The sequence below is a fragment of the Symphalangus syndactylus genome, chromosome 13 (genome assembly GCF_028878055.3).
Source record: "Symphalangus syndactylus isolate Jambi chromosome 13, NHGRI_mSymSyn1-v2.1_pri, whole genome shotgun sequence".
Taxonomy (NCBI): Eukaryota; Metazoa; Chordata; class Mammalia; order Primates; family Hylobatidae; genus Symphalangus; species Symphalangus syndactylus.
The window spans coordinates 46,868,080-46,892,991 of record NC_072435.2 but is presented as its reverse complement, the minus strand read 5'-3'; the positions used below and the strand labels follow the sequence as shown (position 1 = coordinate 46,892,991).

At 43.7% G+C, this 24,912-nt stretch overlaps 2 protein-coding genes and 1 pseudogene across 9 annotated transcripts in view; 1 reads left to right on the top strand and 2 right to left on the bottom strand.

Annotated features, from left to right (window-relative positions):
• LOC129459394 (zinc finger protein 431-like) overlaps window positions 1–24,912 on the bottom strand; it is a 402,258-nt gene that overhangs the window by 101,577 nt on the left and 275,769 nt on the right.
• LOC134732303 (zinc finger protein OZF-like) overlaps window positions 1–24,912 on the top strand; it is a 319,666-nt pseudogene that overhangs the window by 59,212 nt on the left and 235,542 nt on the right.
• LOC129459386 (zinc finger protein 430) overlaps window positions 1–24,912 on the bottom strand; it is a 137,476-nt gene that overhangs the window by 38,983 nt on the left and 73,581 nt on the right. For 2 of the 8 annotated variants that reach the window (XM_063616249.1, XM_063616250.1), the window contains exon 1: window positions 3,489–3,649. The exons of 1 other annotated variant lie outside the window; for it this stretch is intronic. In XM_063616249.1, coding sequence (XP_063472319.1) covers window positions 3,489–3,491 — 3 coding nt within the window. In that variant the 5' untranslated portion in view covers window positions 3,492–3,649. Of the gene's footprint in view, window positions 1–1,587; window positions 1,681–3,488; window positions 3,698–24,912 lie in introns of those variants that run through there. 5 more of the 8 variants (XM_063616243.1, XM_063616244.1, XM_063616248.1 and 2 more) reach the window with 5 other exon arrangements.

Here is a 24,912-nt window from a genome sequence, read left to right as displayed (position 1 = left end):
GTTTGCTCCTCCCCATGAAAGAAAGCCCTTTTCTGCCTAAACTTTGCAATCCTTAAGGTTCTTGCAGTTGGTATTTCCTCCTGTTGCAATAGTCCTTTGGAATTCAAATTTTTAACAAAAATCTAACTTTGTTATATATTACAAAGTCTAGAAACTGCCTTCAAACAATAACAACTTTATCATCAGTAAGACCCTCTCAATCCCCTACCATCTTAATCTTAACTGCATCTGCCTGTGGGTCCCCACCTTTCCAGGACTCTGTAGCTTCTCTCAGCAGAAAAGCTTCTTCCACAGCTAGAGTGAGCAGGCTGGGACATCTGCAGGGGAGGCTCCCCAGAAAATAACTGGGCCTGTAATAAACTCCTTTTGCAGGCTCAATATTAGCCTTAGCTCTGAGTCACTGGGCTCAAGCTTTAATTTCTATGTTAGTTACTCACTTGGTTTTTGAAACTATGTGTTCGAAAAATCTAGCAAAATTAGTCACAGTGTTCATACAAGGGAAGGAAATTTTAAGGTGTTTGCAACTTATACCTCAATAAAAAAAGCAAAAGTATCTATTTCTTTCACATAATATATGCATTATTTTATTAATTCCATTAAGAATCCTTTAGTAAACAATTAGTCATATGGGAAAACTTCTAGGTGGTACCAAGTTTCATCTCATAAAATTTAGCATGAAACTCAGAAATCAAGATAACAGGATTTGAACAGAGATATTCACTGTCACAAATTTACCCTGCAGAGACAGAAACTGATGTTTTCGTGAATCTGTGTAACTCGCCAATTATCTACCACATTTTCTTGTAGAAATGTATTTATTTTCTACAAAAAAATGGAACAGAGATTTTCCCTACTCATTTCCTTGGTAGCATGCTAAAAGCTGAGCCTTAGAATTCTGTTTGAAATCACCCAGCCATAAAAAACACACCTGAGAAAATTCCTAAACTCACCCTGGGGGGAAAAAGGGAATAGAGAATTTTTAATGAATGGAATATATTATTAGATACTATTTTTTTTCTTAAACCCACCACTTTTATGCCTTTGATAAATATTTTCCTACCTTTCAAGCCCTACTAATACAATTTACAGCTAAAAAACTGAGGTTAAAATAAGTGAACAAATCTTTTCAAGGTGACAAACCCAGGGAGTGGCAGTGCTGATGAAAAAACAGATGTGTCTGACTCATGTTTCAAGTCAGGCCATTCAATCACTTGAAACAGTCTTCCACCCACTCCTGCTCACTTATGTGCTCAAGAACCACCCACTCAGGAGATACCACACTATGCCCCAGTGACTGTCCCACGGGCATTTAACTTTGCAAGTTCTTACACCATCTCACTGGGGTCAGTGTTTTTCTTTTTCTGTCTTTTGGGATACTATTTTTTCTGTCACAAATGTTCCACTTTTTTCCACTATTTTACTTTGGGTATATTTATTTCACTATTTTTCTGCCCCCTTAGACAATCCAGAGGCAAAAATTATCTGTTTTCCCCTCAATGCCACAGTCTGATTGGTTGACCAGCAATGTGTCTCCACGAAATGAAAGCTGGGTTGGGTCAAGACAATTTTAACATCTCAAGGGGTTACCTTTTCATAAAAAGAGTACACCAGAAGATTCCTGTCAGCCCCAGGGCATCCACTTGCTTCCTTGAGAGGATACACTCCAGACTTCAGGTTCTCCTACGGGAGAAAATAACCCAGAAGCTGACATCCACTAGACACTCTAGCTGACATAACCATAGTGGATATCTTGGTTTATCCCCAGACAGTACTGAAACCCAGGACTAGAAAAAAACTGATGGGTGGCTGAGGACACATCACCTCATAAAGTTTCCAAAGGAAAACTTTGACCCCAAAGCATCCTGAGACAAGATCTCTGTGCCCAGAGAAGATACAAGAAGAAGCACAGAGAGTTTTTACAATACAGTGTCAGGGGATTATTCTTTGCTTTCTTCTCATGGGAAATATTTACAAACAGATAACAAATCTTATCAAAAGCACTACTTAATGCTTTGTCAGAAAATAACTAATTAAAATACTAATTAAAAAGTACACGAAAGGACAAATAGGTGATAATGTGAATTAGGGAGGAAAAAATGGCATTTGGGAATGCCAGAAAGAACTGGAAATTTAGTATCTTACTGCAAGCCAGAGTGAGGCTGGAGAAATGGGGGACGGGAGTTAGACTTAAGACCCTGCTTGGGACATCAAGAGTTCGAGGCCAGCCAGGCCAACATGGTGAAACCCCGTCTCTACTAAAAGTACAAAAATTAGCTAGGCAGGGTGGCGGGCGCTTGTAATTCCAGCTACTCAAGAGGCTGAGGCAGGAGAAGCTTGAACACGGGCAGCGGCGGAAGTTGTAGTGAGCCGAGATTGTGCCACTGCACTCCAGCCTGGGGGACAAGAGCAAGACTCCATCTAAAAAAAAAAAAAAAAAAATCTAACTCAAGCGCATCGTTTTGAAAATTCTGGGTGACAGAGCGAGACTCCGTCTCAAAAAAAAAAAAAAAAAAAAGACAGACACAAAATTCAGGCTTAACCAACTGTATACTGCCAATTAAGCTCTGATTACATAACCAGAAAATTTTCACCTTTATTGTACAAACTAAGAAACTACATAACGGTACCTAACCAATTACTGAATTTGGCTTTCTTCATCATGCACCTTATAAAAGTCTTTCCTTCAAGCCCCGCCATGAACAACAAATTACAAACCACAGCTGGGTGCTCTACAGTTTTTAAATCACTCTTTGATTAATTTCTTTAACATTTTTGCGGTGACTTCTGTACATTTTTTTTTTTCTCGAGACAGAGTCTTGCTCTGTTACACAGGCTGTAGTGCAGTGGCGCGATCTCGGCTCACTGCAACCTCCACCTCTCAGATTCAAGTGATTCTCCTGCCTTAGTCTCCCAAGTAGCTGGGACTACAGGCGTGTGCCACCATGCCCGGCAAATTTTTGTATTTTTAGTAAAGAAGGGGTTTCACTATGCTGGCCAGGCTGGTCTTGAACTCCTGACTTAGTGATGCGCCTGCCTCGGCCTCCCAAAGTACTGGTATTACATACGTGAGCCAATCCTCCCGGCCTGTACATTTTTTAATAGGAGAAAAGACGAACCAGGAACCCAGGACCAAAGTTCTTCCCATTCATGAACTCGCACCCCAAGTCAGGATTCTCCCATGACGATCCTCCGGTGGTCCCTGCACAGTCTGGGAGAGACGCGGCGCTGCGGATGCAGAGCTGCCCAGAGAGGGATCCAGGCCAGGGCACAGTCACGGCTCAAGGAAGAGACAGGACGTGCTCGGGCCCGCCTGTCAGCGGAGCCGCCATCTTATGGCTGATGGGGACTGAGGCCCAGCTGGGCAAGGAGAACTCGGGGCGCAGACTGTGTAGCTGACTGCCGGGAGGCCTGAGTCCCGCCACAGCCACTTCCCACCCGTTACAACCAGCCCCTCCCCTCTCTGGGGATGTAGGACCAGGCACTCTCACCATTTCTAGGCTTCCAGGGGTTCCTGGCGTCTTAGCTGTAGATCTCCCAATACCTGCAGGTCACAGGGCCACAGAGCCTGGACCTCTAGGAGCAGAGGACACAGAGCGGTGAAGACGAGACCAGGAGCTCAGGCCACAGCCAGAGACAAAGGCCCCGCCAAACCCGGAAGCCACCCTGTCCGCTTCACCTGCGTGCCTGATTGGACGGTTCCCTGCCTAGCGTCTCTGACTGGATAACATTTAAATCCCCGCCCCCTCAGGCCATGATTGACGGAAGATGTGAAGAGATGCGGGGCTGAAGGAAGAGTGACAGCCTGGGCTGCATCCTTCTCTGATAGGGCTTCCTCCCTGAGCTGAGCCAGGCCCACTCCAGGGGTTATTTGCATTTAACCTTGTGTGTAAGGTCATATGCACTTATAAATAATATATGGGGCCGGGCGCGGTGGCTCACGCCCGTAATCCCAACATTTTGGAAGGCCGAAGCTGGCAGATCACCTGAGGTTGGGAGTTAGAGACCAGCCTGACCAACATGGAGAAACCCAGTCCTTACAAAAAATATAAAATTCGCGGGTCTTGGTGGCCCATGCCTGTTATCCCAGGTACTCAGGAGGCTGAGGCAGGAGAACCGCTTGAACCTGGGAGGCGGAGGTTGCGGTGAGCCGAGATTGTGCCATTGCACTCCAACCTGGGCAACAAGAGCAAAACTCTGTCTTTAAGAAAAAAAAAAAAAATATATATATATATATATAGTGGCTATTCAAAAATGAAAAGAATGTAACAATAATTATTTTAAAATTTCAGATTTTATGACCTTCCTGGCTCTGGTCCTTTGAGCAGGCAGCCTGAGATTTTAAAAAGGAGTTGATCTTCTGAAATAAAATGTGAGCCACATGTGAATCTTAAATTTTCTATTAGACAAACTTGAAAAAGAAACAAGAAACAGGTTGAATTGATTGTTAACAATTTAATTAACCCAATATGTCCATAATATTATCATTTTAATGTGTGAGGAATGCGTAATTATTAATAATGTATATAAACATTTGAAACTAAATCTTTGAAACTCTGTATTTTACCTTTCTAGCACATCGCAGTTCAGACCAGCCACATTCCAGTCACTCAGGAGGCACACGTGGCCAATAGCTGCCACATTGAAGTTCAGCTCTGATGTCACGGGAGTGAATGAACTGAACATCCCTTTTCTTCCAGAAGTGAAGGCAGAGCCTCTCCCTACCAATATCTTTCTTCAATTCTAAGGGTGGAACAGACAGTGGCCATCAAAAGAGCAGATGGCAGCCGGAGTAAAATAACCACAGGTAGACTACTGCTGGCCATCTGTTGCCCACTTTTCTTCCAGAGATCAGACAGTGAACAAAGAATGTTGGGCCACAGGATAATAAAACTCTGTGTCTTCAGATCTGTCCACACTCTTGACCTCAAATGTTTAGATATGGAGAAAACAGATTCAAGGCAAAACTTATTTTGCTATTGGCCTTGGCCCTAATGGTCAGGCTGTAGTTACCCGTTTTCTCCTGTGGTGTGTGGGACTGTGTGGGTATAAGCACCAATCACATGCACACATGTCTACCTGTATTTCTGCATTACTCAACATTCTCTTACAAGTCACCCAACTTTAAATCAGGGGAAAAAATCAGTACCTATATGGTGCCCACTGTTAGAACATAACTAGTAATCAACCTGTCATTGAATCGTGGCATCCTATCTGCACTAAGTGCATGTATTAGTTAGCTATTGCAGCATAACAAATCATCCAAAACTTATTAGTTCATAATTGAGATGGTCAGCCATTTAGGTTGGGCTCAGTGGGGCCATTCTTCTGGTCTCAGCTGAGCTCCTTCAGACATATGTCATCAGCTGCTTGTTGACTAGGCAGCTGTGCTTCTGGGGGTGATGTTCTGCTTCTGGGGTTGTCAACAGGGATACCTTGCTTCTCTTCCCCATGATACCTTATTTTCCAGCTGGCTAACATGGGCTTTTTTCCAAGGTGATGTCAACATTCTAAAAGAAAAACAGAAGCATTCAAGACCATTTGAGCGTAGGCCCCAAATTAGCGCATTGCCGTGTTCACAGGCTTCTACTGCCCTGAGCAAATAAGGCCAGCCTGATCTAGGGTTTGGAAAACAGATTCTGAATCTTGATGGCAACAACTGTAAAAGCATCTGGCATTGGGCATGGATACAGGGGGGATGAAAAATTGCTACCATTTTGCAAACACGGTGGCTCAGACCTGTAATCCTAGCACTTTGGAAGGCTAAGATGGGAGAATTATGTGAGCTCAGGAGTTCCAGTACAGCCCGAGCAACATAATAAGATTTTGTTTCCATTAAAAAAATGAAAAAATTAGCCAACCATGGTGGTACTTGCCTGTAGTCCCAATACTTAGGTGGCAGAGGCAGAAGGATTGCTTGAGTCTGGAAGGTCAAGGCTGCAGTAAGCCATGATTGGCTGCACCACTGCCATCCACACTGGGTGGTAAAATGAGACTGTGTCTCAAAAAAAAAAAAAAAATTGGAGAAACATTTTGAAGACAGAAAAATTTAAGGAAATAGCTGAGGGATGAGTTTAGAAAATCAAAGCCCAACAGCACATTATTTATTTTTATCATTGAAAATATTTGAGCCGGGCGTGGTGGCTCACGCCTGTAATCCCAACACTTTGGGAGGCCGAGGCGGGTGGATCACAAGGTCAAGAGATTGAGACCATCCTGGCTAATACAGTGAAACCCCGTCTCTACTAAAAATACAAAAAAATTAGCTGGGCATGGTGGCGGGCGCCTGTAGTCCCAGCTACTCGGGAGGCTGAGGCAGGAGAATGGTGTGAACCTGGAAGGCGGAGCTTGCAGTGAGCTGAGATTGCACCACTGCACTCCAGCCTGGATGACAGCGCAAGACTCTGTCTCAAAAAAAAAAAAAAAAAAAAAAAAAAATTTGAAAACTAGGCTGCGCGCGGTGGCTCATGCCTAATCCCAGCACTTTGGGAGGCTGAGGTGGGTGGATCACCTGAGGTCAGGAGTTCAAGATCAGCCTGACCACCATGGGGAAACCCTGTCTCTACTAAAAATACCAAATTAGCCGGGCATGATGGCACATGTCTGTAATCCCAGCTACTTGGGAGGCTGAAGCAGGAGAATCGCTTGAACCTGGGAGGCTGAGGTTGCAGTGAGCAGAGATCGCGCCACTGCACTCCAGCCTGGGCAACAAGAGTGAAACTCTGTCTCAAGAAGAAAAAAAAAAGAGAGAGAGAGAGAAAAGAAAATATTTGAAAACTTTTAAAAGAGAAAAACTTTAAAACTTTAGAGAAATTAAATTTAACAGAGTTTGATAGAGCATAGAATGATTTGCAAATTGGGCAGCCTGTGGATCCAGAGTAGGCTCAGAGATACTCTGGCAAAGCCACATGATGAAAACAGATTTGTGGATGGAAAAAGCAGAGTGACATACAGAAAATAGAAGTGAGGTACAGAAACAGCCAGATTGATTACAGGTTGGGATTTGCCTTATTTAAACATAATTTGAACACTTGATGTCCTTTTATTGGCAAAAACACAGTGGTTGATACAATAATGGATTACAGTCTATTTATATATCCAGTTAGGTTTCAGTTTACAATGTTTATAAAAAAACCTAGTGACCAAAGTTAAACAGAAAAGGGAGCAGCTTTAGGCATAATTAATTTAACAATTTCTCCCTTTTGATCATCTTCTCAATTTTGAGAGATAGATCAAAACTTTAAACATTGATATTATTCTGTCACCATCAAAAATCTACTTATTTATTCTCAAATCCCATTGTGAAATAGCAGAACTGTAGCTTTTGTAAAGTGGAAACAAGGGCTTCAGGTTATTATTTTTTTTTAAGGGTTACAGTAGAGGTGACCTCTTTGTGTTGAAATCTGCTGTTTTCAAAAGAATAACCAAACCTGGCCTGTTTTAGGATCTACCTATTTCCTTACATTTTCAGTTTGATTATGTCACATTTAGCATGAGTGACTCCATTTGGTTTGGTTTGGTCTCTTTGGGCATAATGCACAAGCTCAATCCAGAATGATGGCCTTCAACAATGTTGTTTATAAAATTCCCCCCTTTTGGTTAAGTTCTCACATAGGTAAGAGTGTGACCAAAACTCTATCTTAATGCCACTCTCAGTTTCCATTACTTTTAGTTTTTGTCCTTATCAGGTCATTCATAGGTTCTGGTGTCCTCATGGTCACATATGCATTTGAGTTTTTGTGATTGCTGTTAAAGAGAGATCATTTGACATTCTAGAGATAACTGCATGCAAACATTTATAACTTTTGAGAGAATACAATGCAGTAGGGAGACTACTATTTTGACTAGAAGAAAGATAATAACAAGAGTTTCAAGTATGCTTTTTTTTTTTTTTTTTTTTGAGACGGAGTCTTGCTCTTTCGCCAGGCTGGAGTGCAGTGGCGCGAGCTCGGCTCACTGCAACCTCTGCCTCGCCTCCCAGGTTCAAGCGATTCTCTTGCCTCGGCCTCCCGAGTAGCTGAGACTACAGGCACGAACCACCATGCCCAGCTAATTTTTGTATTTTTAGTAGAAACGGGGTTTCACCATGTTGGCCAGGATGGTCTTGAGCTCTTGACCTCATGATCTGCCCGCCTTGGCCTCCCAAAGTGCTAGGATTACAGGCGTGATCCACCACGCCTGGCCTCAAGTATGCTTTTTAGCCAGGGTCTCATGAGCCCACCAACTAACATTAAATAGATCAAATAATTAGGTAAATAAATGGTCTCGTCATTTCAACCAAGCAGCCTATTTATTAATCTCCTATAACTGAATCTCTGTAATATCCGATGTATTTTTCTATGTACAACTACAAGTTTTAGCAACTGCACAGATACTTCTCTGCTCATCCAGTAAGTAATCTAGAGAAATTCTATTATTTTGCACAACTTTAAAAAGAACAATTAAAGTCTATTGTGTAACCATAGCCTTTATAATAGAATATGCTATAGAGCCCTATTACAGGGAATAAATTTCTAACCATTGCCTCATTTACTCTAAACCATGGGGAACAAACATACCTAACAAATGATAGCCATTGAAGAGTAATGGCCTCCTTGCAATGCTCTATAATCTATTCTGAATAAGTTCTCTTTAACTTATGAATTAGGTTAACTGCAGTGAGCCAATATTCTGTTTCTGATATTACGAGGCAACAGATGTCCCATTAAAATTTCTCATCCTCATTGGCCCTTAATCTTTTACTTATGAAGGCATAAGATTTGTTCATATATAATGTTGGCTGCAAAATCTTCTACATATAAAAGTGTACCCCATGAGTGCACACAAGAGGCCCCTTTTAATTTCTGTTGTTTGCAGAGCCATAAGAAAAAAACAGTAATCTAAGAGTGTCATGATAGCAGAGATGTCTTGATTTTTCATCTTGTGAAGAAAGCGATCTACATCAAAGCTCCCATTTGATTTTTAGGAGAAACTTCCCTGTTTAACTTTACCTTAATATCTCCAGCTGGGTGTGGTGGCTCACACCTGTAATCCCAGCACTTTGGGAGGCCTAGGCTGGAGGATCACCAGGTCAGGAGATTGAGACCATCCTGGCTAACACGGTGAAACCCCGTCTCTACTAAAAATACAAAACAATTAGCTGGGTGTGGTGACAGGCACCTGTAGTCCCAGCTACTAGGGAGGCTGAGGCAGGAGAATGGCATGAATCCAGGAGGCGGAGCTTGCAGTGAGCTGAGATCACACCACTGCCCTCCAGCCTGGGCAACAGAGCAAGACTCCGTCTCAAAAAAAAAAAAAAAACCTCCAATGGGCATACAATTGCAAGAGTTTGGAGGGCCCTTTCTCAGTTGTGAGATTATCAACTAAGGTTCAAGGTCCTGAAGTCTTGCTTCAGTGTAGATGGCAAGCAGACTCAATCTCTGGGTTCTAAACTATAAAGAGTTTTTCTGTCCTCAGTCAGTAGACCATAAAAGTGTTTACCTGGTGAAAATATGCTTTGCCATAACGCATTAAAGCCTTGCTGCATTTAGTCATATTAAGCTTCAGTAACAGAACACACATGAGGTTCTATTATCAGGTACGTAATGACAAGTTTATAATAATCAAATGTTTATAATAGTCAAGTTTATAATAGTCAAAACAGTTTTTCACTCTCAGTGAATCTGATTGTCATCAATCTGCAATTACAAAAGCAATCCTGTCAATTTAGTTGGATTTTCTCAATACTATTGTTTCTGGAATACCTTATTTAACAGTTTATAACTTCTCCAGTGAAATAGGTATTTTTTTTTTTTTTTTCCTGAGAGAGAGTCGCACTCTGTCGCCCCGGCTGGAGTGCAGTGGCGCAATCTCAGCTCACTGCAGCCTTTACCTCCTGGGTTCAAGCGATTCTCTGCCTCAGCCTCCCGAGTAGCTGGGATTACAGGCATGCTCCACCACACCCGGCTAATTTTGTATTTTTAGTAGAGATGGGGTTTCTCCACGTTGGTCAGGCTAGTCTCGAACTCCCGACCTCAGGTGATCCATCCACCTCAGCCTCCCAGAGTGCTGGGATTACAGGCATGAGCCACAGCGCCCAGCCTATTTTTTATTTTTTTGAGACAGAGTCTTGCTCTGTTGACCAGGCTAGAGTGCAATGGCACAATCTTGGCTCACTGCAACCTCTGCCTCCCGGGTTCAAGTGATTCTCCTGCCTCAGCCCCCTGAGTAGCTGGGATTAAAGGCTTGCACCACCACACCTGGCTAATTTTTGTATTTTTACTAGAGACGGGGTTTCACCATGTCAGTCAGGCTGGTCTTGAACTCCTGAACTCGTGATCTGCCCACCTCTGTTGTAGCAGGATGAGACACAGACAAGAACCCCTCAGACACCGAGTTGCAGAAGGAAAGGGCTTTATTCAGCTGGCAGCATTGGCAGACTCACATCTCCAAAAACTGAGCTCCCTGAGTGAGCAATTCCTGTCCCTTTTAGGGGCTTACAACTATAAGGGGGTCCGCGTGAAAAGGTCATGATTGATTGAGCAAGCAGAGGGTACGTGACTGGGGGCTGCATGCACCAGTAGTCAGAACAGAACAGAACAGGACAGGGATTTTCATGATGCTTTTCCATACAATGTCTGAAATCTATCGATAACACAAGCAGTTAGGTCAGGGGTGGATTTTTAACTACCAGGCCCAGGGCATGATGCCAGGCTATCTGCCTGTGGATTCCATTTCTGCCTTTCAGTTTTCACTTCTTCGTTTGGAGGCAGAAATTGGGCACAAGACAATATGAGGGGTGGTCTCCTCCCTTATTCCCCCCATTTGAGAACCTCACTCATTAGTGGGGGTTCTCACCTTTATCCTCGCTACTCATATCTTCTTGTAAGATAGATGGATAGTGATTCATATAGTACACTTGTGCTGAAGCATTTTGGTGAACTAAGGTAGCGATGAAGCTTTTTATCATTTGAAGAAGTACAGGTAGCAAACAAGGGAGCAGTAAGCATGTTCTTATTACTATTATAACTCCTACTGTAAGAGTTTTAAATCCTCCTAGTGCTGGGAACCATTTTTCAAACATGGCCCCAGGATTAAATCCATGCCACACTTGCACAGGCACATGTGCCAGTTTTGTCATATCTCTAACTATGTCTTCAACTACTTGCCCTTGGTCATCTATGTGTAGACAGCAATTAGTAAGGTTAAATTTCCCACAGACCCCTCCTTTAGCTGTGAGCAAGTAGTCTAGAGCTAGTCTATTTTTATAGATAGCATTTCTCATCTGGGTTTCTTGCTGGGCTGAAACAGTTGAAGCTCTGCCAGTTTTATTAGTGATTATTTCTAAGACAGCTTGTAATCGTATGATTCAGTGGAGCATATAAATGGGGACTCGGTATCCCCATAAGCTGTCTTGTGCCTAAGTGGCAGGCCCATAGTACTGTATGATTCTTTCAGGGGGCCACTTGTCATCTTTTCAGTTGCCTATAGCTATGCTTCTCTTTTCTCGGGAAGCATAGACCAGGAAACCTAGAAGTTCGCCTGTTGGCAGTAGGAAAAAGGATGGGTTATAGCACACATCAGGCTGGTCATTTCGTGGGCTACATACCTTGTATAGAATAGCATTATACAAACAAGTTCCTTTTACAGTCTTGGTACACTTAAAATAACCATAAAATAATAGGACTGTAGCAAACTTTTGTTCTCCCTCAGTGACTTGATGTATATACTGGGAACAGTCCTCAGTCTGAGGAAGGTCAGTTGAAGTCCTCACTGTACAAGTCCAAATTTTAAGGGAAATGAGTCCTGTGATGAATTTCCTCATGCGGAGACCAGTCAGCTTCTGGGTGTGACTGGATCGGGGCTTGTCATCTTTTTCTTTTTTTTTTTTTTTTGAGACGGAGTCTCGCTCTGTCACCCAGGCTGGAGTGCAGTGGTGCAATATCGGCTCACTGCAAGCTCCGCCTCCTGGGTTCACACCATTCTCCTGCCTCAGCCTCTCCGAGTAGCTGGGACTACAGGCACCCGCCACCACACCCAGCTAATTTTTTTGTATTTTTAGTAGAGACAGGGTTTCACCATGGTCTCGATCTCCTGACCTTGTGATCTGCCCGCCTCAGCCTCCCAAAGTGCTGGGATTACAAGCGTGAGCCACCGCGCCCGGCTTGTCATCTTTTTCAAAGTCACTTTGCAGAGGCTGGCAAAGCTGCTCCTGTCCACATACAGCTCACAGTCTACTGATATTCAAGGATGATCTTGGAGGTTGGGCCCACTAGAATAAACTGAGTCCAATGCCTCTACACAGTTATGTAGGGTCCAGCCCTACAGGATCTGTGGGTTTTTTCTCCTCATGTGCGGAGATGAGAGATCATAGAAATAAAGACACAAGACAAAGAGATAGAAGAAAAGACAGCAAGGCCCGGGGGACCACTACCACCAAGGTGCAGAGACCGGTAGTGGCCTTGAATGCCTGGCTGTGCTGTTATTTATTGGATACAAGACAAGGGGGCAGGGTAAGGAGTGTGAGCCATCTCCAATGATAGGTAAGGTCACACGAGTCATGTGTCCACTGGACAGGGGCCCTTCCCTGTTTGGCAGCTGAGGTGGAGAGAGAGGACAGATTACACCATTATTTACTCTATGCATTTCAAAGACTTTTAGTACTTTCACTAATTCTGCTACTGCTATCTAGAAGGCAGAGCCAGGTGTAGAGGGTGGAACATGGAAGCGGACCAGGAGCATGACGGCTGAAGCACAGCATCACAGGGAGATGGTTAGGCCTCCAGATGGCTGCAGGCAGGCCTGACTGATGTCAGGCCTTTCACAAGAGATGGTGGAGCAGATTATTCTCTAACTCCCCCAGGGAAAGGAAGACTCCCTTTCCTGCTCTGCTAAGTAATGGGTGCCTTCCCTAGGCACTGATGCTACTGCTAGACCAAGGTCCGCTAGGTAATGAGCGCTGGCATTACTGCTAGACCAGGGAGCCCTCTAGTGGCCCTGTCCGGGTGTAACAGAGAGCTAACATTCTTGACTTCTGGTCACTTCTCACCATGTCCCTTCACCTCCTATCTCTGTATGGCCTGGTTTTTCCTAGGTTATAATTGTAGAACAAATATTATTATAATATTGGAATAAAGAATAACGCTACAAACTAATGATTAATGACATTCATATATAATCATATCCATAATCTATTTCTAGTATAACTATTCTTATTCTATATATTTTCTTTATTATACTGGAACAACTTGTGCCCTCAGTCTCTTGCTTTGGCACCTGGGTGGCTTGCCACCCATATCTTCCCCCTTTTTATTGACTAGGATCACCACCACCATCATTGCTTGTCGTTGTCTTTGGACTTGTCCTCAGACTCCTTGGAGACATGTGCAGACTAAAAGTAGACAACATAAACATACCAATATTAATAATGCCAATGACAACAATGATCCTCTGAGGGAGGATCCATTTAAAAGTATTAAGACAGTTATGTTCTAACTGGTCTCTCTGATACCGGGAGCAAGGTGGCAGGGTTTAGGGTGTTGCAAACTTCAATGGTTACGTGGGGATTTTCACATAGCAAGCTTTGGTACTTGTTAATCCAGCATTTGTTAGCCAATGATGTCCTTTGGTATTCGTCAAATTAACCACAGCTTGGGGGGACTTTATATTCAGGTTTTGCCCAAGAGTTAGCTTATCTGCTTGTTGTGCTAGCAGGGCTGTTGCTGCCAAGGCCCTCAAACATGGGGGCCAACACTTAGAAACCCCGTCTAGTTGTTTAGAGAGGTAGGCCACCAGCTTTGGCCAGGGTCCCACAGTCTGGGTTAAAATTCTTAACTACCATTTTTTTTTTCTGACACATATAGTGTAAAAAAAAAGTTATAAAAAAAGAATTTATGCAAGAAATTGTTGTGTAAATTTAAAAGTAATTAGTCTTCCTGAATGTAAAACTATTGTCAGGTCAGGTAGCCCAGGGCTGGGGCCACCATGAGTTTTTCTTTTAACTCATGAAAAGCTCATTGCTGTTGGTTGTAATAGATATAGTTTACCCAATCAACATTTTTATTAACTGTCACCCACCAAAATACTGACTCAAATCCTGCAGCTATTTGATTTCAAGCTTTAAATTGATCTGGTATTCCCCATGGGACTCCAATTGCATCTAAATAGATGTGAGAGTCGAAAGACCCATAAGGGGCTTCTCTCACTTTACGGTGTCTTATTTTTCCTCCCTCTGGTTGATAAAGTGCCAGGGTGAAAGGGATAGCCAATTGGACTAAAGTACAAGTGCCACTCCAGTTATTCGGCAGACTGCGCAGTAAAGGTCCACCACAATACCACCACACAACCGCTCAGGGATGAACAAGGGCTGACTGATTGATAAGCTCTTGAAAATTCTTAAGCTCACTGCATCCCTTCAGGTCTCCAAGGAATGCTAAGTTTCCTCCCTGTCATGAGAGACACAAAGTGAACTTAGTGTTGGGAGACGGAAGCTGGATGGCCCTCAGGGTCTGACTCACGGGGTGCTGGACTTTGGGATATCACAGAGAGAGCTTGGCATGACTTATTACTCCAGGCTGTAGAATCCTGGAAAAGAGCTACCATACAGCCCATGCCTGGTCGACTGGAGGACCACCTTAGAGGAAAGGGGACAATCTGGGCCTCTGGCCTGCCATGTGCCCAAGCATAACAACTGCTTTTGTTTAATGTGCGGATGGAATATTTGATCCATTCCAACCAGGCATTTGCATCTTGGTATCCCATCTTAATTGCCAAAGTTTGTTTTAAGTCTTTAACTTCTATGATCCTCTAGTAAAATTAATGTATGATTTTAGGAAATTGCAAAAACTGGTTGGGGCAGTCCATCCTTGCCCTTTAGGGGTTCACAGAATGTTGGACCATCTATGGCATAAAACCTCTACATTGGGGAGCAAGGCTCCTGGTTGACACTGGAGTCTTTATCAAAATTTCCCCAGATTAAATGGTCCTAATTTACTAATGCCCAGTCTGAGGAGAGTCAGGAGGGACAGAGGTACTTTTCTGAAGTAGAGAGCTGTCTTTCACTTGGTGAGTCCCCACAGGGTATAACAAGGCAAGCATTAAATGCAATAGTTTGAGGGGAAATTGACTTGGCTACGTTAATAACTAGATGGCGAGCAATAGAGCGAGGAAAGAAGAAAGAGTGATAGAATAGATGAGAGAGTTAAATTTTTCTTAGCTTTAGTTTGGTAGGGTTTTCCCCTGGGACTATGGCCAGGAGGTGGCACCTTCTTGACTCAGTTGTGATGACTCCATCCTTTTTCCGTTGTATGAACAGCAGTCTCAGTGGTTAGCAGCACAAGGTAGGGTCCCTCCTAGGCTGGCTCAAGTTCCTTTCTTTTCACCCTTTGATGAGAATGTGATCTTCAGGCTGGTGCTGGTTTACCAGAAATTCTAGGGGTGGTACATGTGCTAAAAGACTTTTAGTTTTGATGGAAAGGAAAGTGGAAGATAAACCAAGTATACAATTTCTAAGAAACTGACATTTTCTTTTAAATGTGGAGACATCAGCAGTGGACTTTGTAGTCCTTGGTGCCTTTCTACTGAGAAATTTCTTTTAGCATGTATTTTTTATTAGTCTTTAGATCAAAGAAGCCAAATACCATTTTATATTTGACAATGCTTCCTGTATGATTTTTATACCAGATAAGCTAAATTTCACCTTTATATTAGTGTGCTATTAATGTTAAACTTAGTTTTAATAAAACTTTGTAGACATATTTATTTAATTTTTAATGTTGGAGCATAAGGTAAGATTTTTATAGACCCTTTTTAACCTTTCATAATCTTTGTTAAAGAGCATGTTAGTGCTTTAAGAAAAACCCGTTGTTTTTACTTTAATGTCCAGTTCACAGAAAAATTGCATGATAACCCTTTAACTAATATGTTTACACACAGAATTTTCTTTAACATTTTAAAACTTGCTTAAACCTTCAAAACAATTTTTTTAACCTTTTAATGTAGGTAAAAATTTACACTTATGCCTCCTTATAATCCTTTTACCAAAGGTATATTTTACTTTGTTTATACACCTTGCATATAAACTGTTTTTTTCCAATAGTTTTACATTCAGGAGGCCTAGTTACTTTTAAATTATACAACATTTCTTGCATAAATTCTTTTTTTATAACTTTTTTTTTTCTTTCACGACTTTCACAGACAATTCTTCGACAGGCCTCAACTTTCTGACTTATGACAAACATTTCTTTCTTTAAACAACCAGTTAGTTTATTTCAGGACAACAAGTTACCATATAACATTCTTTTTATATAAATTCTGCCCCCCGGCCTTCTTTCCCCCCCCTTTTTTTTTTCCAAAGATGATAACCATTCCTTTCCAAAGCGAACTTCCTTTATGTCTGTGGACTAGACTGTCTAAGGCCACAAGATTAGAAGTTACTATAATACATGTTACACTGTTAACTTTTAGCAAACTTCACTTTTGTTGAAAACCTTGTAAGTTTGGGATTTCAATTATCCTTTGCTATTAATAAGACCTTGTTTAGTCCAAATTAAGTTAGAATTGGTATATATGGCTTTTTTTTTTTTCCTTCAATTACCCGGGAGGAACCATCTATCATCCCGTCCTAAAGGGAGTTCCTCCTAGGTCTGGTCAGACCTTTGTATGGTAATTAAGATTTAGATCCCCTGTTAGGAAACCTGCTAGGTTAAGGGAATTTTCAGTGGCTGTTAAATCATCTTTTTTTTTTTTCCTTAGGATACTTCTGAACTGGTGAGGTGTGCTCACAATGAGGTTTCCTCTAAAAGTTATTTTTCTACTTCCTTCTGTTAACAAAGCAGTTGCTGCTACGGATTGAATGCATTTGGGCCATCCACAGATTACTTGGTTAAGAATTTTTGATAGGAAGGCTACAGGTTGCCAGTGCCCTCAGTGCTTTTGGGCTTCGCCCTTGTTTACACTTACAACAAGGTTGTACTGGAGTGTTGTAGGGTCATGGAAAAGACCTCCAATTATCAATTATAGGTTTTAAATTTACCCTGGCTTTTAAAGGAATAGGGTACACTTTTTTTTCTTAACTACTTGTATATTTCTCTCTTTCTTTCTTTCACTTTCTGTCTCTCTCTCTCTTCTTGACTCCCTCTTTGTCTCTGTCTCTTCCTCTCTCTCTCTCTGCTGGCCTTTCCTTGCCTCTACCAGCCACTTATGCTGCTGTTCTCTCAACCACTGTGGGGGGCGGTCTAAAACCAGCTATAACCAAGTGTCTATGTACGGGAATTGGTCTGTGTGCCCTGGCTTACAGGTTACCTTGTGCCATACCTTTGAAACAAGAGACCTGTCCAGGCTTCCTTCTGGTGGCCAACCCACCTCTAATGCTGTTCAGTCTATCTTACACAGTTTTAAGTTTTCCTGCTGTCATAGTACTCCACAGTCTCCCTTAAATCTTGAAATTTTCAGCATAGTTCCTGGTGGGGTGGGCTTACTTTGAGCCTGACCCATGCTTCCTCAAGACAAAACACCACGCTCACACCACACGCACACAACAAAGAATGGGTAAAAAGGGCACACACACGCTTTTACAATTTACACCAAATCAGAACCAAAACCAAATCAGAGTATCAAGAAATCCAAGCCAGGTCAAAACCAAAACCAAAGTATCAAGCAATCCAAGTCAAGTCAAAAACAAAAACCAAAGTGCTGGTACAGGGACGCTGTGGGTGATCAGGCCATGCTTGCACTCAAATGGAGTGGACAAGTTCCAAAGACCAGTCTTACCAAGTTTCAGATGTCTGGACTCTGAGTGCAAGTTCCTTCCTGGTGTTCAGCTGCTGCGTTGATCCTCCAGAGGGGCCTGCCATGCACCGCTCTGACGAGGCATTCCACTGGGGCAAATGCCTACCCAGGAGCGCTCTCAGGATCCGCGTTGCTCAAGCTGGCCAGTGTCCCCTGCAGGGATGCTCCACAGGGCAAGCCTCAGCTGCCTAAGGAGCTGCCTCAACCATCCATCCATTAATCACCTCACTTCCCAGTCAGGGAACCAAGAAATGTAGCAGGACTAGCCTCAGACACCAAGTTAAGGAAGGGCTTTATTCAGCTGGGAGCACCGGCAGATTCACGTCTTCAAAAACTGAGCTCCCTGAGTGAGCAATTCCTGTCCCTCTTAAGGGCTTGCAACACTAAGGGGGTCTGCGTGAGAGGGTTGTGATCGATTGAGAAAGCAGGGGGTATGTGACTGGGGGCTGCATGCACTAGTAATTAGAATGGAACAGAACAGGACAGGGATTTTCACAGTGCTTTTCCATACAATGTCTGTAATCTATAGATAACATAACCAATTAGGTCAGGGGTGAATCTTTACCTACCAGGCCCAGGGTGTGGTGCTGGGCTATCTGCCTGTGGATTTCATTTCTGCCTTTTAGTTTTTAGTTCTTCTTTCTTTGGAGGCAGAAATTGGGCATAAGACAATATGAGGGCTGGTCTCCTCCCTTATTCTTGAGACGGAGTCTCGCTTTGTGGCCCAGGCTGGAGTGCACTGGTGCTAGTTCAGCTCACTGCAACCTCCTAATCCCTGGTTCAAGCAATTCTCCTGCCTCAGCCTCCCAAGTAGCTGGGCCTACAGGCATGTGCCACCACGCCCGGCTACTTTTTTTGTATTCTTAGTAGAGACGGGGTTTCACTGCGTTAGCCAGGATGGTCTCGATCTCCTGACCTCATGATCCACCCACCTTGGCCTCCCCAACTGCTGGGATTACAGGTGTGAGCCACCATGCCCGGCCAGAAGAGACACATATCAGACTCATGTGTCAAATCAGGCAATCCTACAAGTTGGGGACATTCTGCCACCCTTACCCTACTCACTAAAGTGCTCAAAGCTCTCCCTCCCAGAAGACACTGCACAGTGCCCTACAGTGTGTCCCTGGTGTTTTTTTTTTTTATTTTTTTCTTGCTTTGCAAGTTCTTGCATGCCTCCCTGGGGTGAATTTTTTTGTTGTTGTTGTTGTTTTGTTGTCTTTTAAAACAGTTTTTCCCCCTTCACAAATATAAGATAATTCGGAAGACAGGCATTATTTTTGTCTTTTTCTCTAAATACAACCATCCAATTGGCTGACCAGGAAGAACTGGGGTTGGGGAAAGAAAATCTTAAGATCCCCAAAGGTTCTTTTTATGGGAAGGGTAAGCCAGGATATTTCTCTCAGCCTCAGGACATTCAGCTGCTCTCCTGAGAAGCTCCATTTCCATACATCAGTGTGTCCTCTGGAAGGAGATGACCAAGGGGCTGATATTCACTAAACCGTCCAAAAGGCAGGGCTGTTGTGTGTATCTTGGGTTATCCCAAGAGAGTTCTAAAACTCAAGGCTTAAAAAAGAGCAGTGTGGCTGAGGACACATTGCCCCATCAAGTTTCCAAAGGGAAACCTGAATTTAAAGATATCCTGATAAGGCATTTGTGCCTAGGGAAGATAAAAGAAGAAAAAGCAGAAAAATTTTTGACAGTGGAGTGTAACGGGATTATTTTCTGCTTTCCTCTGGTGAAATATTTACAAATGGAAACGTACAATAAAAAACAAAAATAGTTGATAATGTTGTGAATTGAATGGGAGGAGTTGGCTTTGGTGAACGTTGAAAAGAAATCGGAAATTTCAGGCCGAGTGCGGTGGCTCACGCCTGTAATCCCAGCACTTTGGGAGGCCAAGGAGGGCGGATTACCTGAGGTCAGGAGTTTGAGAACAGCCTGGCTAACATGGTGAAACCCCGTCTCTACTAAAAATACAAAAATTAGCCGGGTGTGGTCGCACACGCTGGTAATCCTGGCTACTTGGGAGGCTGAGGCAGGAGAATTCCTTGAGCCTGGGAGACGGAGGTTGCAGCCTGGCTGACAGAGTGAGACTCCGTCACACACACACACACAAAAACTGGAAATTTAAGATTTTACTGCAAGCCAAGTTAGGCTGGCAGAACACAGTAGTGGATTTAAGACTCTGCTTGCCACACATTTGGAAAATGCAGGAAAAAAACAGTGCTTCTGATTAAATTAAAATCATTAAATAGCAGGTAGACTGAAGTGGCTCTAGGGATCTAGGTTCCTGTGTAACAACAACAACAACAAAACGATCTAACTCAAATGCATATCTTGTAAGTTACTACCTTAGGAGAAAACAAAATTCAGGCTTAACCAACATAAATCTCCAATTAATCTGATTACACAACCAGAAAACTTTCTCCTGGACACTCCAAATGAAACGAATACATAACCGTACCCAATCAATTATTTAGTCTGCTTTGATTCTTCACAAACCTTAAAGCCTTTTCTTCAAGACCCGCTGGTAGCCCCCAAACGATAAACCATGTCTGGGGCTGCCCCACTGGTTCATCACTGTTTGCTCATATAAACTCTTTAATGTTTTAATGGTGCCTCCGCTTATTTCTGAATAGGTTCAAGTAGGGACTGGTGACCCCACAGACCAGAGCTCCTTCCACGCAGGAGCCCTGCACACGGAGTCGGCGACTTTCCCTGGTGACCTTCTCCTCATCACCTCACAAGCTGGGGAAGATGTGGGGCTGCGGGCGCAAAGCTGCGCAAAGAGGGCTACAGGCTGGGGCCAAAGCCGCTGTGCTGAAACGGGACAGGACGCCTGGGGACCCTGCACCAGAGGAGACTGAGGGCTGAGCTGAGGGGGGCTCAGGCTCACAGACACGGTCCCCCCACCGCCATTTCCGGCCGACTCCGATGAGGCCTCCCCAGTCTCCGGACGCCCTGCCCCGCACACTCAGCATTTCTCGGCTTTGTGGGTGTCCTGGAGTCTTAGCTATGAATGTTCCAATACCAGCAGGTCACAGAGCGACGGAGGCTGAGGCTGTGGCAGAATCACCGAGACCTGCTGGAGCGGAGCACGCAGGTCAGTGAAGTACTAACACCAAGCTCTGCCTGGAGCGAAAGACAAAGGCTCCGCCAGATACCGGGAGCCGCCCGTTCCTCTCTGGCTGTGATTCTGATTGGACGGTTTCCACCTCAGCGCCCTGATTGGATAGAGCTCCAGGCCCCGCGCCCTCAGGCCTTGAGTGACAGAAGACGCTACCAGACAGTGCACTGAATGAGGCAAGAGTGACAAACTCTTGCCTCCAGTCATTTCCAGCAAGGGCTTTCTCTCTGTGCTGGGCTTAGCTCTGCCTGGGGGTAATTTTTTAATCTTGTGTATAAGGTTAGGTCCACTTATAAATTTTATATACACACGTATGTTGTTTACAAATGGAAACACTATAATGACAATTATTTTAATATTTAATATTTCATAACCTTTCTGGCCCCTGATCTTCTGAGTAGGCAACCTGAGATTTTAAAAGAAAAGCAATCATCTAAAACATAAAATGTTAGCCATGTGTGAATTTTAAATATTTTAGTAGCCACATTAAATATAATAAAAAGAAACAAGTGAAATTATTTGTTATTTTTTAACCCAGTACATCCAAAATATTATTATTTTAACCCATTTATGCCTGCGGTTGCAATTTTTAAAATTTTTGCAATCAGACGTTGGCAATGACCTTGAGCAGTGGGATATAAATAACTCCCATATGCTTAGTGTTACATTATTGGAATGGCGTGATCTCAGCTCACTGCAACCTCTGCCTCCTGGGTTCAATTGCTTCTCCTGCCTCAGCCTCCCAAGTAGCTGGGATTACAGGTGTGTGCCACCACACCCAGTTAATTTTGTATTTTTAGTAGAGACGGGGTTTTGCCATGTTGGCCAGGCTGGTCTTGAACTCCTGGCCTCAGTGATCCACCCATCTCGGCCTCTCAAAGTGCTGGGATTACAGGTGTGAGCCACCGCACCCAGCCCAATATATAATAATAATAATTATAATTATTATTATTATTTTGAGATGGAGTCTCATTCTGTCACCCAGCCTGGAGTGCAGTGGCATGATCTTGGCTCACTGCAAACTCCGCCTCCTGGGTTCATGCCATTCTTCTCCCTCAGCCTCCCGAGTAGCTGGGACTACAGGCACCCACCACCACGCCGGCTAATTTTTTGTATTTTTAGTAGAGACAGGGTTTCGCCATATTTGCCAGGGTGGTCTCGATATCCTGACCTCATGATCTGCCTGCCTTGGCCTCCCAAAGTGCTGGGATTACAGGAGTGAGCCACCGCACCCAGCCTAATATATAATTATTAATAGAGTGATTTTTGTTCTAAATGTTCTTAACTGACTATTTCATATCTGTAGCACATCTCATTTTAAATCAGCCACATTCCATGTACCCAGTAGCCTCAAATGACAAGTAGCTGGCACATTAAAGTGCATCTCTGAAGGCTCTGACTCTCTGACCTCAAAGAGGTAAAGGACCTGAATATCATTTTTCTGCTGGAAGTGAGAGAACAGCCTCTGCCTATAAACTTCTCTGTTCAGGCCCGAGGGTGGGAGGGACAGTGCCCTTAGACAGAGCAGCAGCTGCAAACAGTAAGTGTCCACATGTAGACCACTGTGTCCCAGTTGCTGTTTGGAGAGGATTTCTCTTCCAAACATCAGACAGTAAACAATGGATGGTAGGGCCTCAGAAGGAGGAAACCCCATTTCTTCAGGTCTCTTCACAATGTTGACCTCTAAAGTTTAGATGTGGAGGGAATAGATTAAAGGCTGATATGGTTTGGCTCTTTGTCCCAACCCAAATCTCATCTTGAATTGTAATCCCCACGTGTTGGGAAGGGGCCTTGTGGGAGGTGATTGAGTCTTGGCAGCAGACTTCCCCCTTGCTGTTCTCTGATAGAGTTCTCAGGAGATCTGGTTGTTTGATGAGTCTGTGGCACTTTCTCTCTCTTTCACTCTCTCCCGCCACCCTTTGAAGACATGCCTTGCTTCCCTTTTGCCTTCTGCTGTGATTGTACATTTCCTGAGACCTCCCGAACCATGCAGAATTTTGAGTCAATTAAATCTCTTCTCTTCATAAACTACCCAGTTTCAAGTAGTTCTTTTTTTTTTTTTTTGAGACAGAGTCTCGCTCTGTTGCCCAGGCTGGAGTGCATTGGCATGATCTCTGCTCACTGCAACCTCTGCCTCCCAGGTTCAAGCAATTCTCCTGCCTCAGCCTCCCGAGTAGCTGGGATTACAGGCGCCCGCCACCACAACCAGCTAATTTTTGTATTTTTAGTAGAGATGGGGTTTCACTATCTCGGCCAGGCTGGTCTTGAACTCCTGACCTCGTGATCCACCTGCCTTGGCCTTCCAAAGTGCTGGGATTACAGGCATGAGCCACCGTGTCCGGCCTCAGGTAGGTCTTTATAGCAGTCTGAAAATAATACAAAGGTCAACTCCTTATTTTATTTTATTTTTTTGAGACGGAGTTTCACTCTTATTGCCCAAGCTGGAGTGCAATGGCATGATCTTGGCTCACCACAACCTCTGCCTCCCAGGTTCAAGCAATTCTCCTGCCTCAGCTTCCCTAGTAGCTGGGATTACAGGCATGTGCCACCACACCCGGCTAATTTTGTATTTTTAGTAGAGATGGGGTTTCTCCATGTTGGTCAGGCTGGTCTCGAACTCCCGACCTCAGGTGATCTGCCCTCCTCAGCCTTCCAAAGTACTGGGATTACAGGCATGAGCCACAGCACCCAGCCTACTCCTTATTTTGCTATTTGGCCTTGGACCTAATTGTCTGGCTGTAGCTGTATGTTCTTCTCCTGTGGTATGGGGTACTGTGTGAGTTTAAGCACCAGTCATATACATCTACTTGCTCTTCTGTATAATTCAATACCATGTAACAGAAATCTAACTTGAGGCCGGGCGCGGTGGCTCACGCTTGTAATCCCAGCACTTTGGGAGGCCGAGGCGGGCGGATCACGAGGTCAGGAGATCGAGACCACGGTGAAACCCCGTCTCTACTAAAAAATACAAAAAATTAGCCGGGCGTGGTGGCGGGCGCCTGTAGTCCCAGCTACCCGGAGAGGCTGAGGCAGGAGAATGGCGTGAACCCGGGAGGCGGAGCTTGCAGTGAGCCGAGATTGTGCCACTGCACTTCAGCCTGGGCGACAGAGCGAGACTCCGTCTCAAAAAAAAAAAAAAAAAAGAAAGAAAGAAATCTAACTTGAAATAAAGGGAAAAGAAAATCAGTACTTATAGGGTGCCAACCATTTGCAGGTTATTTGTAATTAACCTTTCTGGAATCCTGATACCCTGTCTATAATGAATGTGTATGTTAGTAAGCTATAACGGCATAACAAACTATCCTAAAACTTACTAGCTCATCATTGAACTGGCTAGAAATTTCGGCTGGGCTTCAGGCAGGAGTGGTCCGCTGCTGGCAGATTGATGGTTCTGCTTCTGAGAGTGAGCTACGTGTCAGCTGGGGCACTTCAGTTTTTCTCCTCGTGATACTTTTACTTTTCAGCAAGCTAAAATGATCTTTTAAGACCCATTTTAGAAACATTTAGGACCTTTTGAGCCTAGGCTCAAAACTGACACACTGTCATTTCACAGTTTTGGCATGTGCAAATAAGGCCAACAAGATCCAAGCTTTGGAAAACAGATTCTGTCTCTTGATGGGAACTACTATAAAATCATATTGCTAAGGGCGTGGATATGAGAATGAATAAAAAGAATTTTTTTCAATCAAATTTATTATGCTTTTATTTGCAGAATAAGGTTGATGCAACTGTCCCACAGCTACTAAGCAACTGGGCTGGGACTGAGGATTAATTCTGTCTGAGTCCAGAGCTCATGCACTTCCATAGACCACACTACTCAGCCAGGTTTTCTAGTCCATCAGGGTTCTGGAGAGGGACACTCCTGCAATAGAAGCAAGAATATTTTTTATTCTCATCCCGCCCATTTAGCACTCCTGGAGAATTCATTCCCTCTAGAGAATGCTGCTGAAGTCTCTTGGAAAAACTAGAAATAATTTGAGGAAGTGGCTGAACACTGAGTTTAGGAAATTAAGGCCTAACAT